General features: G+C 47.5%; 1 protein-coding gene across 1 annotated transcript in view; it reads left to right on the top strand.

Moving 5' to 3' along the window:
* CASQ2 (calsequestrin 2) overlaps nucleotides 1–14,947 on the top strand; it is a 63,230-nt gene extending 48,283 nt beyond the window's left edge. The window contains exons 9-11 of the mRNA XM_030324881.1: nucleotides 9,627–9,727; nucleotides 11,873–11,947; nucleotides 13,542–14,947. Coding sequence (XP_030180741.1) covers nucleotides 9,627–9,727; nucleotides 11,873–11,947; nucleotides 13,542–13,754 — 389 coding nt within the window. The 3' untranslated portion in view covers nucleotides 13,755–14,947. The remainder of the gene's footprint in view (nucleotides 1–9,626; nucleotides 9,728–11,872; nucleotides 11,948–13,541) is intronic.
* The last annotated feature ends 2,806 nt before the right edge of the window (nucleotides 14,948–17,753 follow it).

Genomic DNA, 17,753 nt, shown 5'->3' with positions numbered 1-17,753 from the left:
AAAATAACCCTATTAATGGATGAGTAACTTGGTTTTATTTGGGAACCTGGATGACTATTTCCTGGCTTCACTCTTTTTTTTTTTTAATTAATTTATTTATTTTGAGTGGGGGTTGGGGGCAGAGAGAGGGATAGAATCCCAAGCAGTCTCAGTGCTGTCTGCACAGAACCCAACCGTGAGATCATGACCTGAGCTGTGATCAAGAGTCAGACGCTTAACCGACTGAGCACCCAGATGCCCCTTGGCTTCACTCTTTTTCACATCCGTGAAGAGTGAAGTGCAGGAAAAATGAATATTGCTGGCGGTAAAATGCTAGGTCCCTTTGGCAATGCCCTGTGAGATAAATCATCCCCAAAGGGAAAGTGTGAGTGGACATTCTGAAGTGTGTTTGGGGAGACCTGGCAAATCCAGATTGCAACCAGGGAAGGCAGGGAATTTCATTTAGGATGGCTAAACAGCCAGGCCTTGGGCCATAAGGTGCCCGGGCAGGGATTCCAAACCTGCCAGTACAGAGAAGCACAAGCACCAAAGCCACCTGGGGCTGGTTATAACAGGACCTTCAGAAACCTGTAATTTCACAGAACTCCGAGGTGAGTTAGTTAACACAGCATTGGGTTTGGGAACTGCCGCTCCAGGCAATGTAGGACTGTGGCCTTTGCCTGGGGCCTCTTGTATACTCATAGAGACGACCGGGAAGCTCCGAGAAGCTGAGCAAACTTCCCATGAGGGCACAAGGAATTAGTGGTAGGTCATGAGGGAGCCAGAGATGGTCTTGGCCATCCGTGCTTACCTGGTCCTTGTGCAGTGCCTTGACGAATAGTAGATACTCAATAAACAGCTGTCGGGAGGTGATCAGATCAGCACGTGACTGACCAAGACTGAGCCCCAAGACTCCACTGGCATGCTGTTAATACATTATCAGCCTGCGTAGTTCTTGCAGATTGAGACTTAAATGTTGTTATCATACAATTTTTAATCAAACTTGAGAGATAATCCCTACATGACAATATTCACTTTAAAAAATTGTTTTTATTGCTTATTTATTTTTGAGAGAGAGAGTGGGAGCAGGGAGGGGCAGAGAGAGAGAGGGAGACACAGAATCCGAAGCAGGCTCCAGGCTCTAAGCTGTCAGCACAGAGCGCGACATGGGGCTCGAACTCACGGGCCATGAGATCATGACCTGAGCCAAAGTTGGGTGCTTTAACCGACTGAGCCACCCGGGCGCCCCGACAGTATTCACCTTTTTAAAGTGTGTGATTCGGTGTAGCTTTAATATATTCACAAAGCTGTGTTCTATCTAGTTCCAGAATGTTTTCAGGCCCTCAGAAGGAAAGCCCACGCCCATCAGCAGTGGCTCCCGTTTCTCCTCCCCCAGGCCCGGGCAGCCACTACTCCACTTTCTATCTCCATGGATTTGATTATTCTGGACATGTCATAGAAGTGGAATTATGTAATCTGTGGCCTTTTACGCCCGGCACCTTTCGCTTGGCCTAATGTGTTCGAGGTTCTCCATTATGTAGCATGCATGCATCAGTAATTCACTCCGTGTTAGGGCCAAACACTGTTCCATTGTATCAAGACCAAATGTATGCTCCAAATTATCTGAGGGTTTCCTCCTCCCTTTTTTTTTTATTAAAAGTTCTGAACGTCCACTCTGTCTCAGTTTTCCCATCACTGACTTGCAGAGTTGAAAAAACTCTCCCAGGATATCTAGTCTTTGACTGAAAAAGAAAAGCCCGAATGGTTCCAGCTTCTCTCCACAGTTTCTGGCTACCCCTCTGCCCCTGGAGGAGAAAATAGCAAAGGAAGCCAATTGCCCAGGGTTTACAAGGTATAATCAAACAGAGTCGGATTCCTGGTGTTGTGTGAACAGAGATGGAATTGCCATCAGCAGCAGTGTGCTGGCCAGACTCAGGGTGGGGGTGGGGGGGGCTTCCTCCTTCCCCCCCCCCCACCCTGCCCCACCTGCTCCCTTCCAGGATGGTGGGGGAAGCCTGTCTGGCTCTTCGGAACAATGGAACAAAGAGGCCTCCAAGAAGTTGTAGGAACCTGTTTGACAGAGATTGCTGCTGTAATGAATCAAGCTCCTGAAACTACTTTCACCTCCTCCCTGCACAAATATCCCTGGGCCTGAAGCTGTGTCTTTCCCCAAAGGAGCCCAAGCTTGGGCTTGTTACTGAGAAGCGGGAAGAAATGCACTGAAAGAGGGGGCGTGTGGTCTCGTAGCAGATTTTTTCATCAAGGGAGGGCCTGGCCCACTCAGGCCTAGGAAAGGGAAAGGCTTTTCTGCGAAAGCCAGACTGTGTGGCTAGTCAGTCATTATCCGAAGGTCACTGATGTGTAACCCGGGGCTGAGGGGCCTGGCTGCAGGACTAGGAATTTCATTCCTGCCCAGACAGTGGTTGCTCATATACCTTTGCTCTTGCTAACAAGCTGTACATGGCCGATTGCCCCAACCAAATCCTTACCCGCTGGCCAAAGAACGAACATACGTCCAGGAAGTGCATACGATTCTCCTTAAAGAGCTAACAGTCTTGAGGAAACGCGCTATACGGAGATGACCTCATCCGGTCCCCAATGCCACGCTACGATATATGTGCGATTATTGTCAACCCAGCTCAGATGAGAAAAGCGGGTTTTAGAAGTTAAATGACCCAAATCACTTGCTGTATCTAAGCCAAGATTCAAATTCCAGCAGGCTTTCTTGACCTCCGAATCCGTCCTGATTATGATGAAATAAATGGTCATGATCACTTGTCTGCTTATGAGACAGAACCCCACGCTGGCGTCCCTCGTTTTGTTCCCATTTTACAACTGAGGAAGCTGAGGCCAGGGTGGCCTGCTGGGGGATGCAGAGCAGGAATGAGCTGTGAAGGCTTCCTTCGCAGGAAGGCCTTGCTGCAGACTTGGGGGGCCCCTCCCAGTTACCACCTCAATGGCCTCCAGTGATCACTCGGCCCGCCCTCCTTCCTCTCTGCTGCCCTTCACCACCCCCTCCACCTCCACCATGTGAAAGACACAGAGAAGTTCCATAGTGTGTGCTCGAGATCACATGGCCAGAGGCAGAGCAGACACAGGAGCTTCGATTTCTTGCCGGCGCAGCTGAGCACCCTACCTGCCGGGCCACCTGGCCCTAGACGGGCTCTGAGCATGCGCAATGCAGCTGGAACGTGGAGATGGGGAGGGGGCAGGGAGGGGTGGGCAGGGAGGGCAGGAGAAAGGGGGAAGTGAGAAGAGAGTGCCAAGTAAAGGAGGGAGGTCAGCCGTCCTCCCCGCTGTCCACTGATGTTCCCAGATTTGGAATACGACCGTCTATCCTAGTGATCTGGGTCCCTCAAGGGCTCTTCTCCGACCCATCCTGACAATGCCAGCTGTGAGCTTGGTTCCCAGACTTCAGTGCCTACTCTCTGGGCCCTGGAAGGACACGTCTGGCGCTCTGCTCTCGCCCCAGATCCCAGGCCCTGTGTGCGGCTCCGTCTTCCTCCTCCAGAGCCTCTCCCGCTCCTGCGCTCAGGATGCCCCCGGAGCCACAGTTTGACAGGTTTGAAAACGAACGCCTCTCCTCTGCTGCCCCTAGATGTGTCTGCATCAGGCTGACATCTTCTTTATAACACCTGCTGAAAGGTTCGCAGACTGGCGTTTCTACATGAGCGCATGCTGGATGGATATCCTCCAAGGGCCCAGGGAATATTCGCACTAACAAGCTGGAAACGCAAGGACGGGCTGCCGTGTGCAGGCGCGGATTGGCCCCAGAATGAACGTCTCCAAGCCCTGTTCCAACCGGATTGCAACCACCTGAGGTTCTTACGAAATGCTTTTGAGACCAGTTGTCTGCAGTGGGCATGCTGACTGCTTATTTGAGCTTCCAAATGCAAATCTGATTTATCGAACTTAGCATTTGGGGTTCTTGCTAAGTGCTAACTGTGCATGTATCACAACCCTATGTACTAGGTATGGTCCTTATCATCTTCCCTGATGTACAGATGAGGAAACAAAGGTATGGAGAACTTAAATAACGTCACCAGGTCACATAGCTAAGAAGTGGTCGAACTGGGGCTCAAATCCAGGCCCCCAGCCCCTGGGCTTGGCTCTGAGATACACAGGTCTCTGCCAGACAGAGCCCTGGCTCCTGTCATGGCTGGGACTGTCCCCCAGGGCTTGGTCCAGCCTCATTCCCACCAGATCCTCCCTGCCTGGGAGGAGGAGAGCATAATCACCAGTTTCCCCTCCCACAGAGCTGTGATTCCCAGAGGCCTCTCGCCTGCCGTGGGAAACCTGGCTCCACACTGGCCCTCAGCGCTGGGTCATGGGACGTCAGGTTCCAAGCCTGTGTGGCAGGGAGGGAGTCACAGTTCTCACAGTGCCAGGTCCCTCTTCTTTATTTAGGTCGATCTCTGAGACTCCAGTCACACTCAGGGACACCGCTGAGTTAGCCAACCAAATACACTGGGGCTGGGAGGAAGAGGGGCGCGGCCCTGTGCACCTGCTCCAGAGGACGCTGCCCCCATGCTGTTTCCTGGAGCCCCGTGCTTCCCTGCTATTGAAGCTTTCACAGCTTGCAAATCTAAGGCACAACTTTGAGGGAAGAAGATGGCAACAGCTTTGGTAGGAGTGCCGAACTCTCAGAGGGAAAACGACAGCGGAAATGGCTCTAGACGTGCAGCCCCAAAACCTGAGTTACAGTCCTGGCTCTGCCCCTTGCTCTCAGGTGACGCCGGGCAAGCCACATACTCTCCTTGTGTCTCAATTCCATCCTCTTTAAAATGGAGATACTAAGATCTTCCTAACCCCATCAGGACCAGATGTGAAGATTAAATGCAGAGACTAGTCCTGTAGTTGTTTTGGTGTCTAAATAACTACTGGCCCCCCAAAAGCACAGAATAATATTTCCTCCTTTTTTTTTTTTTAAATCTAGCTTTTTAAAAAATCGTGGACTATTCCTTCTGAAAGTTACATGGGGGTGCCCGGGCGGCTCAGTCGGTTAAGCATCCACTTCTTGATTTTGGCTCAGGTCATAATGTCACGGTTGTGAGATTGAGCCCCTCGTAGGCTCTGCCTGAGAGATTCTCTCTCTCCTTCTCCCTCTGCCCCTCCCCCATGCACACACACGCCCACTCTGCACACACATTCTCTCTGTCCCCCCCCCAAAAAAACAATTAAAGATATACAGCCACACTCTTACAAGGTCTCTAAGCTTAGTGCATCACTGATGAAGTAAACATTTATTCATTTCAAATCCACCTATTTTTCATGTGATTCCAATTGTGGGCTCATCTTCTGCTTTACATTGAATAACAAAAGTGAAATATGTCTTCCTACGCCTGCCTTCCTGGTCAGAAAGGGAGGGTCCATCATGGCTGTTTCCCTTTCCCAAGACACCTGCTTGGACACCTGTTTTACAAAGAAACAGAAGCTGTCCCTAAGAGGAAATTGAACTTGTAACTTACAATTTTAGCAACTAAATGCCTGGGAAACCAATCTAGCTACCTTAACCCAGCTTTCCCAGATGCATGAGAATCCATTCCAGGAGGTCTACATTCAAGGCTGGGATAAAGGGGAGAGAATGTATCTATCAGGCTGTGAACCTTGAATCAGGAATATCCAAGTTAGCTTAATGACTTTAGGACAAAGGAGACAAATCTTGCTCTAACCCACATATCGAGGCAAGATTCTCATAGCTACACCTACTGGCACAGCCACCCTGAAGCCTTCAGTCATAGAGTCATTAACAGGGGCCAGAAGGAACCACCCCATCACATACTGTCTCCCTGTGTAACTTCCTATGAGTCTGTCTTCTCTATTGCATGGGGCCAAGACTGTATCTAACCCACCACTTGTGCCCAGATCATTGTATTTATTACCGATGCATTGAATGGAGAGATGAATGGTCAAATTCCTTGTATTCAAGCAGAAGAATCCAGGTGATTTAGGAATAACGGCTAAAGCTTACTATGTGCCACGCACCATCTCAGTGCTTTAGAGGTATGAACTCACGTAACCTACAACCACCTTATGAAACAGGTACTATGATTATCATCATCCCATCTTTACAGATGAGGAACCAAGACTTGCCCTAAGTCACACTCAAAATGGCGGAACCTGGATTTGGACCAAGGTTGTTTGCCCCAAGGGTCCGTGTGTTTAAGCATCATGCCAGGCTCCTTCCGTCTGTTCTGTCCAGGGAGGAGAAGGATTATGACCATTATGGAATTCGTCATCCTGAAAGTCAAAAAGCTGCCTTTGGATCTGGATGAGGTTTCTCTTGCTTTAATGTCAACCTCATTTATCCATTTATTACTGTGAATGTTTTCTGAGATTTCCTTACTCCTCTATAGATGCAAAAATCTTTTATATTCCTAAAAAGAAGCATTAAGCCAAAACTTTCACTTCTCTTGTTTATGTAAAAACTCCAGTCCATTTGATTTTTCTTGCAGAACCCAATTTTTATTCCTTCGGTTTTTTTATTTTTATCTCCAAGCCTGCTCTAGCATGTAGAATAGAAAAGGTTCCTGTACATAGCATTTCTTTGTATTTATTCCAACATTCTGTAGGGTTTTCCATCAGAAAACTATAGTGCTATCTTGTGTGTTTAGTCGTATTTTTTTAAGTTTTTTTTTAAATTTATTTTTGACAGAGAGAGGCAGAGCATGAGTGGGGGAGGGGCAGAGAGAGAGAGAGAGAGAGAGAGAGAGAGAGAGGGAGGGACATACAGAATCCAAAGCGGGCTCCAGGCTCTGAGCTGTCAGCACAGAGCCCGCTCGAACTCACGGACCATGAGATCATGACCTGAGCCGAAGTCGGACGCTCAACCGACTGAGCCACCCAGGCGCCCCTGTTTAGTCGTAGTTCTGGTGACACCCTTGCCCCTTTGCAATATAGTGTCCAACTGGCTTCTTGCCTCCCTTTATGTGAGTTCATCTTTTGTATCTCGAGTTTAGTTTCTACTCGAATCAGGGTCTGTGTCATTGAATTTCATCCTCTTTGTGAATTTCTGATTTGTCAAGTTCACTTTAAAAAAAAAAAGTTTATTTATTTTGAGAGAGAGCAAGAGAGCATGAGTGAGTGTGGGGGAGGGGCAGAAAGAGGGAGACAGAGAATCCCAAGTAGACTCCGTGTTATCAGCAGAGAGCCCAAGGCAGGGCTTGATCCCACAAACCGTGAGATCACAACCTGAGCCGAAGTCAAGAGTCAGACACTTAACCTACTAAACCACCCAGGTGCTCCTCAAATTCACTTTTAAATTTGATTCTTACCTTCCAGAGTACTTCCTTCTGGCTGCTAAAACTAGTCATGGGAAGTGTTTTTGGAGAATTCCCCCTTGTGGTCTGTGTAATGATATATACCCCACAGATTCCCTGTTCTGTGGCACAGTTCTGTCCCCAAAGAAGGGAGATCCGTGGTGTCCAGATATCAGGAAATAGAACTGTGCCACAGAACAGGGAATCTGTGGGTTATGTATCATAATACACAGTGCTCGACCTTCTCAGCCTCTCCTACAGGCACCAGAAGTAATATCCCCAGACCCAACCCCATCCAATCCCCACAATGAAAATGAACTCTAAAGCCTGCGGCCCTATTCCTTACAAGGGTCTGTCCTAGAAGGTAACTCGTGATCTCCAGTTTTCCCTCGCTAACAGAACATTTGCTTTACATCACATTGCTTTTACAAAAGTCCTGTGTTAATACCTGCTTTTGCTAATGAAGAGAGATCCAAAGAGGATTTTGGATTTTATAAAATGTTATTGCTTCTTCGCTTTACAGCATTTTGGTTCATAGGAACGTTCTACTTTTGGATATCAAGGGAGACCTGTAATTCAGAAACTAGGTGGAAAAATCACCCAGGCAGAGCATATCTCTGCTGGAAGAGTCTGCGGCCTCTTGACTACTAGCAGTAACTCTGCTCTCCAGATAGCAAGGCCTGAGGGGGCCCCGTCTGAATCTAACAGTTAGCAGTGTGAGCTAGTGACAGTGTGAGTGACTCCACCCACTCAGAGCCAAATTGCTAAGGATGGCATGCATTTTGCCTGGAATGTATTGGAGATGAGGAAGGGCAGAGAAAAATCTTTACCAAGCAAAGGCTAGAGCTCCTGGAGAGGGGCGAGGCTTGTTAAACAGAGAAGAGCACAAAGTGCCTGGGACCTCAGCACAAGAAGAAACCTTTACAATGAAAGTGCAGTTACCAGACTGAATTAGGAGTCAGGTGGCCAGTTGCTTGTAGAGAGGGTGTACATTTCAGGCCACACATCAGCTAGGCCAGACATGGAACTTTATTGTCTAGAACCAAACCTGAATTGTACCCAGTGGGAACTGGGTCTGATCATCGATGCCCCCCACCCCAACCCTCACCCCACCATCCCTAGAGGTCCGGGGTCTTGCCGCTTCCCGGGGGCACAGACAAGGTGCACTATTCACCTGGTCGGTGTCGGCTGTGGTTGCATATGGTCTCCAGCCCTTGTTCCCAGCAGGTCACCTCTGGTCCTGTCCATCCCAACGGTGGCATCGTCCATGTTCCTCAGAAACCACAGAGAACTCGGTGGGGCCTCGGGACAGACCTTTCTGCCCCAGTGCTCCTGCACTGAGGGGTCCTCCAGGAGATTCGGGGGCCTTTCCATTTTCCTGAGTTTCATTCTGAAACAAAGCCTGAGGCCCCTATGGTCTGATTTTCCCTGGAAGTGTGGAGTTTCTGTGTGTGGACACACATGTACACACCAGCTTACATCTGTGCACACGCACATACAAACACGTATGCGCAAACACATACGCACAGGCACAGAGCTCATTCTCAGATACTTCCCAGAGTCTCCACTCTTTGTTTCTAGTTTGGAGTCGGGTGGGGATGTAGTGGGGTTAGGGTGTGCTTTTTCTTACTAAACATTCTTCCAAAACTTTTTGTTTCTGGTATAAATTTTATGCTCCCAGTCCTTAAAGGTTTAGGCTTAATTTTTTATTTTTATTACAAAAAAAAAAAAAACAAAAAACAAAAAACTGTGTTCTTGAGGCTCACAAGGCTTGTCTCTGCTTTTCTTATGAATCATCCTTCCCCTGGGGGCAATGAATGCTGCTGCCTGGCTGGGGGAAGGCAGACATACAAGGAAATGGTGAGGGAGGAAGAGAAACCCTATTTGCTATCTCAAAGCTATGAAACCAGCTGTAAATCAGAAGCATAGTTTGAAAGTTTTAGAAATTCCAGGTTGTAGAAAATTAAGCATCCAGGCTACATGTTCTTGGTATGTAGAACTCAGGGATGGCAAATTACTGGTTTCCAAAGAGGTCACAGGGCACCGGGGACCAGGCAGGGGTTCCTCTGATCTGGGATTGTACTTGCTGACTCAAGCCTGGTCAGTTTTCACGTGCAGATTAGCCAATGGAGCCCAGCTTTGAGTTAAGAAGCAGCCACTTCCCTGTGAACTTTTAATTTTTTTATTTAAAATTTTTATCATTTCCTTTGAGGAAGCTGCTTTGCTGCTGGAGTTCTCATCTGACTCATTTTATAGAATAATCCTATAATTAAGGGTATGCACCAAATAGGCCTAAGAAACCCTCGTGGAAAAACCACACTCCCTGCTCTTGGTGTTGGAAGCCATGTCTGTGCTGGGGTTACTCAGCCTTCTCGAATCCTGCTTCAGATGGTTACGAGTTCCTGGAAATCCTGAAACAGGTTGCCAGGGACAACACGGACAACCCTGACCTGAGCATCGTGTGGATTGACCCGGATGACTTTCCTCTGGTGAGTGGCTCAGACCCCGGCACCTTTGGCGGTCACCTTCACAGTCTCATGCTTGTGTTTAGTGTGAGCCCCAGGAGCACAAAGCAGGGTGTGAATCAGGAGACGCACTTGCAGAAACACGATGACCACCCCCATCCAGTGTGGGAGACCTTGGCCACTGGGGCAACACTGACTTTCGCACTGACACGATTAGACCCAGCACTCACCTCCCTGGAGACCAGGGGTTCCTCTGGCCCACCCACGCGAGTGAGCAGGGTGAATTTCTTCTGCTAGCACGTCCATTGCTGTCCCCATCCCACCACCTCCCTTGCTATCGCCTCCTTCATGTTCTGGGGGAGGGGGGAACGTCATTCCAAGGGAACCAGAGTTACTAAGAAATTAAAATCAGACCTGAACATTTTGCATGGAGTTAAGAACTTCATGGAGAGAAGGAGCAAGTTCTTGGAGGGCAAAGACCATCTGCCACGTGCATTGTGTTCTCCCAGGTTCTAGCATTGTTGTATCTAGCACATGTTGAATGTATAAGAAAATTAAAGTCCCAAACTCTTGCTGGTGTCAGTGATCAACGGCCAGAAAACCTTGATTATGCCTATTTTTATTTATTTTTTTAATTTGTTTGAGACAGAAAGAGAGAGGGAGAAGGAGAGGGGGCAGAGGGAAAGAGAGAGAGAATCCCAAGCAGGCTCCACACTCAGCGTGGAGCCCGATGGGGGTGCTCGATCTCACGACCCTGGTATCGTGACCTGAGCCAATTTTTTCAAATTTTATTTGAGAGAGAGAGGGTTATGCTTACTTTTAAAGAGAATAATAAACAGAATTCATACAGCACACGAGCCCAGTGGTCGTGATAATGGATGTAGCTAATTTACTCTACTGTATGCTTGGAACCATAGTAAATTCTTCACACGGACCATCTCATCTAATCCTCCTGACAACACTATGAAGTAGGGGCTATCATAATCCCTGTCTGACAGATGAAAAGAAAAACAGCTGGCGAGGTTGAAGCTACGATGCGGTAGACGTGATATCCTGACCCAGGATTATGTGATGCCAAAATTTTGTCTGCTAGTCAGTGGACTTTAGGATGAGCCAGCTGCTGGTGACCAGTACACATTTAGTTATCATTAGATTATAAACGATAACCTGTCTTCTTCCCGAAATTACCATTTGTTGCATAGGACACGACGGATCATATCATGATTAAATAGTCAAAATGGAGGGGATTTCATGAGTTTGAGGGTCCTGAAACCCAACCCTACATACAGAGTAAGTGAATCGAAGGCAGAGACTCTCCTGACACCTGAGGTCACTGTCATCATTCTGGGTAATCGTAACAGAGTCATGGCCTCCTAAGATCCTAGATATTATGACATTTTTTAGTTAGCCTCTGCCAGACTGTATTTCTAGTTTACCTGGACTGTTTTGTTATGCAGGCTTGCAGATGGCCAGCAGTTCTCCCAACCTGCCCTGTGTGTTTGTTTATCTTGGTTTTTACAAAGGAGAAATCTTTAGACTCTCCCGACATCCAGGTTCCTGACTATCCCTGGTCCCCATCAAGCCATATATTTGCCTTGGAGACTTTCTGTCACTGAACATTTGCACTGTCTTAGCCCCACGGCCCCTTACTCCTTCAGTCCCCCCCCAGTCTAGTCCATGTGGATCCCAAGCCTGGCAACGTACGCCTCCCCCGCCACCAACCCTTTTAATTGGATGGCACTTCACTACCTTCCCAGCCACCTCGTGGATCAGAGTAGTGCAAGGTAAGGGATTTTTAAATGGGCCACTGAAAGAGAAGTGGGGGAAAATGGCTCTCTCGCCACACATAAACTATAAAAGAGCCACAAGTAATTTGGGAATCAACGTCAGACCATCTCTGTAACATACTTCCTTACAGCTGTAGAAGATTTTATATTACGTGTTTTCATAGTTTGTGTTATAACATCTTGTTTTCATACTTATTTAAAGTGCTTGAGGGCTGAGGCCAAGTCTTCAGTTTTCAAAGTGCCCGCAGATGTTTTGGAGACCTTTAATCAATGGTGACCTATGATGATGGGATGGCAGGTGGGTCCAGCCACAAAATGTGGCTTTAACAGGGAATGCCCTCTGTCTGCTGTCTAATCTCATTTTTTTTTGTTGTTGCTTCAGCTTGTTGCCTATTGGGAAAAGACTTTCAAGATTGATCTATTCAAGCCACAGATTGGGGTGGTGAATGTGACAGATGTGAGTATACCCCATGAAAGCTTGCTCAGGCACCCTCAGACTGTCCCATCCTGACTGGGCCACCACGTATACGAGTCTAGCCTGTCCTGAAATGAAAAACTTGCCAGTGTGGCCCAAGCCTAGTGTCTGAGCCAGTCTTAATCTATGGTTTCATGATTCGCTTCCATGGGCACTTCCTTGGAAATGTATGGCCATGTTTCCTTGCTTACAGGGCCAGCTGTCCTGTTTTACTATTTGGAGCTTTCCACCCAAGTAACCTCTCCTGTGAATTTTCTCCCCAAGCACAACAACAAACTGTTTTAATGCAAAAGAACCCACACATGAAGCTTCCATTGCACAGTGGCTGATCAGCAAGGGGGCTACAGGAGAAGGGGAGGAAGATCACATAGGAAGAGGGGGCCTCTTCTCACCATGCAGGCACCACTGAACTGAGGGCAGGGAGGCAAGCTGGTGTGGCGGACTGGCAGAGCAGGAGGAATTTTAGATCTCAGCCCAGATGTCTGATACAACTCCACCAAAAAAAAAAAAACAAAAAAAAAAAACAAAAAAAAAAACAAAAAAAACCCAGAAAGGGGTACAGATACAACAGATAATGGGCAAACAATGGACAGAAAGAGATGGTCACAGAGAAGTCATTAGAGCCCTAATTAATGGCGGTGGAAATGCTTGTGAATGGGGCCCAGGTAGCAATGTCCTTTTACCCTGTTGCTGGGCGTCTGGTCACCGGGGGAATTCTGTACTTATTTATTTTCGAAACTGCCTTTTAAATTAATAATAATAAACAAGTTTTAAAATTTGCTCAAGTTAAAACATTTTTAAGTAAAACAGCAGACGATAAGGTGAAAAGCAAAAGTATTTCCCACTGCCCTGACCTTCTTCTTTTTCCCGTTCCCCGAGGGAACCACTGGTAAGTGGTTTCATGGCCATCCTACCGGAAATGTCATATACATGTTTGTTCTTATTAAATAGGTGTCTTGTAGATATGCTCATGTAATCAGAGGGAAAAAAAAAACAGTGCAAACATAATTACAACTCATAATAATACTTGATTTCAATACCCCTGGAAACCGCCCCAATCCTGGCCTGCCTCCCCATCCCAAGCACTTTCCACAGTAACGACCTAATGCTTGGGATAAGGAGAGCAGGCAGGTTAGGGTGGGGAGTGCTGGGGATCTGGAGGAACTACTCCAGGGTGGAGAAGCAAGGAAGAAATTCGGGGTGTGTGGGTGGGGGGAGGTGGCATCTTAAGGAGGGGCTGGGTTGAAGCAGCTGCCAGTCTCAGCATGCTGGGCTCCGCCCATTCCCCTGCCAACCCTCCACAGCCCTGCCTCCACACTCTTCCTCCTTCCCCAGAAACCGTTCTGCACAAACTACACACACACACACACACACACACACACACACACACCTCCTTTTATCTTGCACAAATATGATACTACCCAGAGTGTTCTGCATTGAGGCTTTCGCATTTAACAGTGTGCACACGTCCCTGACAACTGAGCCAGGCTGCTTGGACCCCTCTGGTCTGACTCGTCCTTCCTGCACTCACTCACTCACTCACTCGGTCCCTTGGTCCCTCCGTCCCTCGCTGCAGGCCGACAGCGTCTGGATGGAGATCCCAGATGATGACGACCTGCCCACAGCTGAGGAGCTGGAAGACTGGATCGAGGATGTGCTTTCCGGGAAGATAAACACTGAAGACGACGACAATGAAGATGAGGATGACAGGGATGATGACGAGGATGACGATGACGATGACGACAATTCTGATGAGGATAATGATGACAGCGATGATGATGATGAGTAGCCCCCACCCCGGATGACTGATAAAAGCAAAATCACAGCTACACGACCATGCAGACAGCACAGCGGGGGACAGCACACAGCCCTGGCCTCCGCCCGCCAGCTCCTTCCCCCTTGCCCATCCCTTTACCCAACCCCTTCTCATCAGGAGCTGTACCATTCAGCAAATGCCTCTAAACCCAGTAATCCCACTCAGCAGGAACAAGTGGGGGAATTATTGCCATGTGGACTGTCTTGATTGTCTTGGAAAAACTCTTGTTCTTTGCCAGACCGTCAGCGGCTGTAGCAGTGCAGGAATCCAGTGGTCTGGTCGAACAATCCCCTGACACCGCTACTCAAGTTTACTTGTTGTCTTTGATGTGACGGTAACAGAATGGACAGCTGGCAAACTCCGAGCATAGAGTGACCTTACAGTCGGAGCCCAGGGAGACCCGAAATTAATCCATTTGGTTCCCGTGCCTAGAACATCAGTGGGGATCCCTCCTCAAGGCAAGAGGTTCTCTCTTAGGGAGGGCTCAGCCTTAGAAACGAGTTTATAAATCAGTTAAACTGATTCTTTCAAATGTAGGTGAGACCATTATGAGCTCAGATCCAAGTGTTGGGATAGCTACCGGAGGCCTTGAACCCCATGTGTACAGATATCACCATCATTTCTAGTACGTTAGGATCTGGGATCGGAGGCAGATTTGCTTTCTGAACTTCCCTTTAGCGATGACAAATCTTGCACTATGCACAAGGGGGTGGGGAAAGTGGGAGGATTACAGGTTTTTAATTTTTTCTTCTGGGTTCATGCCCCTGATTGAGTCAGCTGGCTTCCTAGTCTGAACTGGGATCTAGATACCCTTCTCTGTTGCTGCTAGTGAGCCCTCCCTTGGGGACTGAAAGTTGGTTTATCTAGAGGTCAACCAATGCTCCATTTGTCAGCCCTCCCACACTTGCACAGGACAATAGCTAGAGTTCATAATGGCGCCCTCAGGAACTGAGAGAATCCCAAAGTGCCTTCAAAACTATCTAGAAGTTACATTGTGCTTGATAGTTTTAGCAGTAAGTGTGCATTATAATGTTCTAATTTATTTTCTCAATCTTTTAACACGTGTAAGACACGGTGCAAATGCTTTGGAAATAGGGTAATCCTTGTATGGAATAGTAGCCAACTAACACTGCCATTAAACTTATACTTTGAAAATATTGAGACTATCTTGGAAATCCTCGCTTGGTTTTCCTGATCCTGTGCATTTTTTCTTGGTTCCTGTCCTACCTCTCTGTTCCCTCTGTTTTCCTTTCTGGCCCCTCTTTCCCTGCCTGCCCTTTAAATGATAGTGTTTCACAGTATCTCTTGACTCTAACTTTCTTCCAAGGTACTATCATCTGTGCCCATCAGCTACCACCTGTGGGCTAATGACGTCCAAGTCTGGGTCTCTAACCTTGACCACTCTCTTAGTTTTAGACCCCATTCATCTTGGTTTGGATGTTGCACAAGCAATGCAAACAACATGGCAAAACCCCAACTCATTACCTTCTCCCCTAAACTTCTCCTCCTCCTCTTCATGGAGTCCCATATTGGAAGAGTGGTATCACTGTGTATCCAATTGTCAAGGTGATCTGAAGGGGCTGCCTTCCCCTCTGCAACCATGGAATTTTGTGCATACCCCAAACCATGGAAATTGTCCTTAACTGTAACGCATAGGAGTGCCTGGGTGGCTTGGTCGGTTGAGCATCCGACTCTTGGTTTCGTCTCGGGTTCATGGTTCGAGCCCCACGCTGGGCTCTGTGCTGACAGTGCAAAGCCTGCTTGGGATTCTCTCTCCCTCTCTCTCTTTCTCTGCCCTTCCTGTGCTCTCTCTCTCTCTCTCTCTCTCAGAATAAATGAACTTAAAAAATCATTTAAATTGTAACACATATTTATGTGCCTGTCTTTTCAGTAAATTGTAGGCTTCTTGGAAGCAAGGAATTTATTTATCTTTGTATCCTCAGCAACTAGCACTTTATCCAGCACAAAGTACACACTCGTTTCTTGAACTGGTGGGTGAATGATTGATTCACCAGAATACGTATCATTCCCCAGCGCTGTTGGATAACAATGCTTACAAGGCCTCCCCTTCACAAAGCAAGGCAGACACTTCCCAAGCTGGACTATGTTGTGACCCAGCCAGACCCAACCACACCTCTAATAAGCTCTTGGGGAGGTAAATTTTCAAAGCAATCTTTGAAGCTAATCTTTCAAGTAGTCAAGGAATGTGGTCTGTCATGAAAGTGGTCTGTTCTCCAGCCCAGGAAAAATTCCCTGTTCCTGGAGGCTGAGTAATATGCATTAAGTCTAAATCATGTCGTGGTACTCCCATATTAGAAGCACTGAGTGTTAAGTTAGTACCGTTTGTATGTAGTAGTGCTGTTTAGTTATTGGTCTAAAACCTCTTGAGCTGGTATTTATTGAATGTTTGGTATGTGCCTGGAGCACGATGCTATGTGCTTTACATGTATTATGTCATTTAATCCTCACAAAGTTCTTATTCTCCCCATTTTACAGATGAGGAAGCGAAGACTCAGAGGGCCCAAGGAATTTTCCCAGGGCCACACAAACACTTTAAAGGAGTATAAATGTAACTTCATTTTTATACTGAAATCAAGGATTTAAACTAAATCAAATTCCTTAAATTAAGCAATCAAAGGATCCCAGTTCTTTTCCTTGGATGGTGTCCTGAGATGGACGCAAGTGAATTTCCCACAATTCTTTTCGCTGCTTAAGCCAAGATATTCCTTCCCTGGAGGCCATACTCAACTTATTCCATATTTGAAATGGAGGTTAATTAGAACTGCAAGTTCTGGCCATCCTGTCGGGGAAAAAATTCATTGTGCTATCCAGAATGCACAATCATTTTCAGTGTATTTTTTTAAGTAACATCTCATAGCTAGAAATGAGCTGATCTTTTCCACAATAAGGCTGTGTACTGTCCAGGCCCTAGTGTGTATAATGCAGGAAGCCCATACTAGTAATGTCATTTGTCATAGATCATTACCAAGTAGCTTTTGATCAACAATCCTGATACATGCAGACATACTCACCCCTCGTAAGTGCTGGTGGGTCCTGGGGCTCTGCCTTCCAACTTCCCACTCCCACCGGGATTCTCCACCCTGCTCAGCGAGCATCAGAATATTGTCCTCCAAGCTTATTTAGAAAACACAGATGCCCGTCTCGAGCCCAGACACCCTGATGTGCCATCTACAGAACTGGAGACTGACCATCTACATTTTAGAGTCACTGGGGACTGACACAAGCCAAGGCTAGGAACCACGGCTCATCCACTCCCCCAGGTGATCTCACTCAGCCTGTGGTTACCAGCATCGTGTGTCTCTAGCCAGGCTCTCCTGTTTTCAAACCCCTCACCCCAACCATCTCTCCTGGACAGCTTCATCTGGAGGTCCCCTAGGCACCTAAGATCAACACAGTTTGGGGGCTTTAAAGATCTCCCCCCAAATTAGGTCAAGAAGTCAGCAGTGCAATGTTAGTAATTAATAATAATAATTAATAATCACCATTATTACAGAAGAGCGGCAATTTGGAGACTAGATATGAGAAGAATGGGCTTCCCAAGCTTCCTGCCTCCAACTGCGGGCTCCCCAAGGGAATCAGACTTGTAGAGAGGACCAAGGCCATTGCCTTTCAGTGGGCGAGGATGGAGGAGAAGAGAAAAAAACCAGACCCTCCACACTAACTTCAGCCCCAAGAACTTCACCCCAAGAAATCTGGACAAAGGTCTGTTACCCACTAACCAGGTAACTCGCTCTATCTCAGGACAGGAGTAAGGTTTAGGCAAAAGGCCAGCAGCATGTAGGAAATGATCCTTCTTCATAGAAGCAGAGGAGTGGGGAAGAGGTATCCCCCTCTGGCAGTGTTCGAGCCAGAAATCTTACAGCCATTCCGTTGTGTCCTGCTTCTGCATCGACTAGGGAGCAAGTCCTGGGCTCTCCTCTGCGCCCACCCCTGCTGTGTAACTGAGGCTGA

This window comes from Lynx canadensis, chromosome C1, assembly GCF_007474595.2.
Source record: "Lynx canadensis isolate LIC74 chromosome C1, mLynCan4.pri.v2, whole genome shotgun sequence".
Classification (NCBI taxonomy): Eukaryota; Metazoa; Chordata; class Mammalia; order Carnivora; family Felidae; genus Lynx; species Lynx canadensis.
Note: the sequence above shows the minus strand (reverse complement) of the source record. Positions and strands in the feature narration are given on the sequence as shown.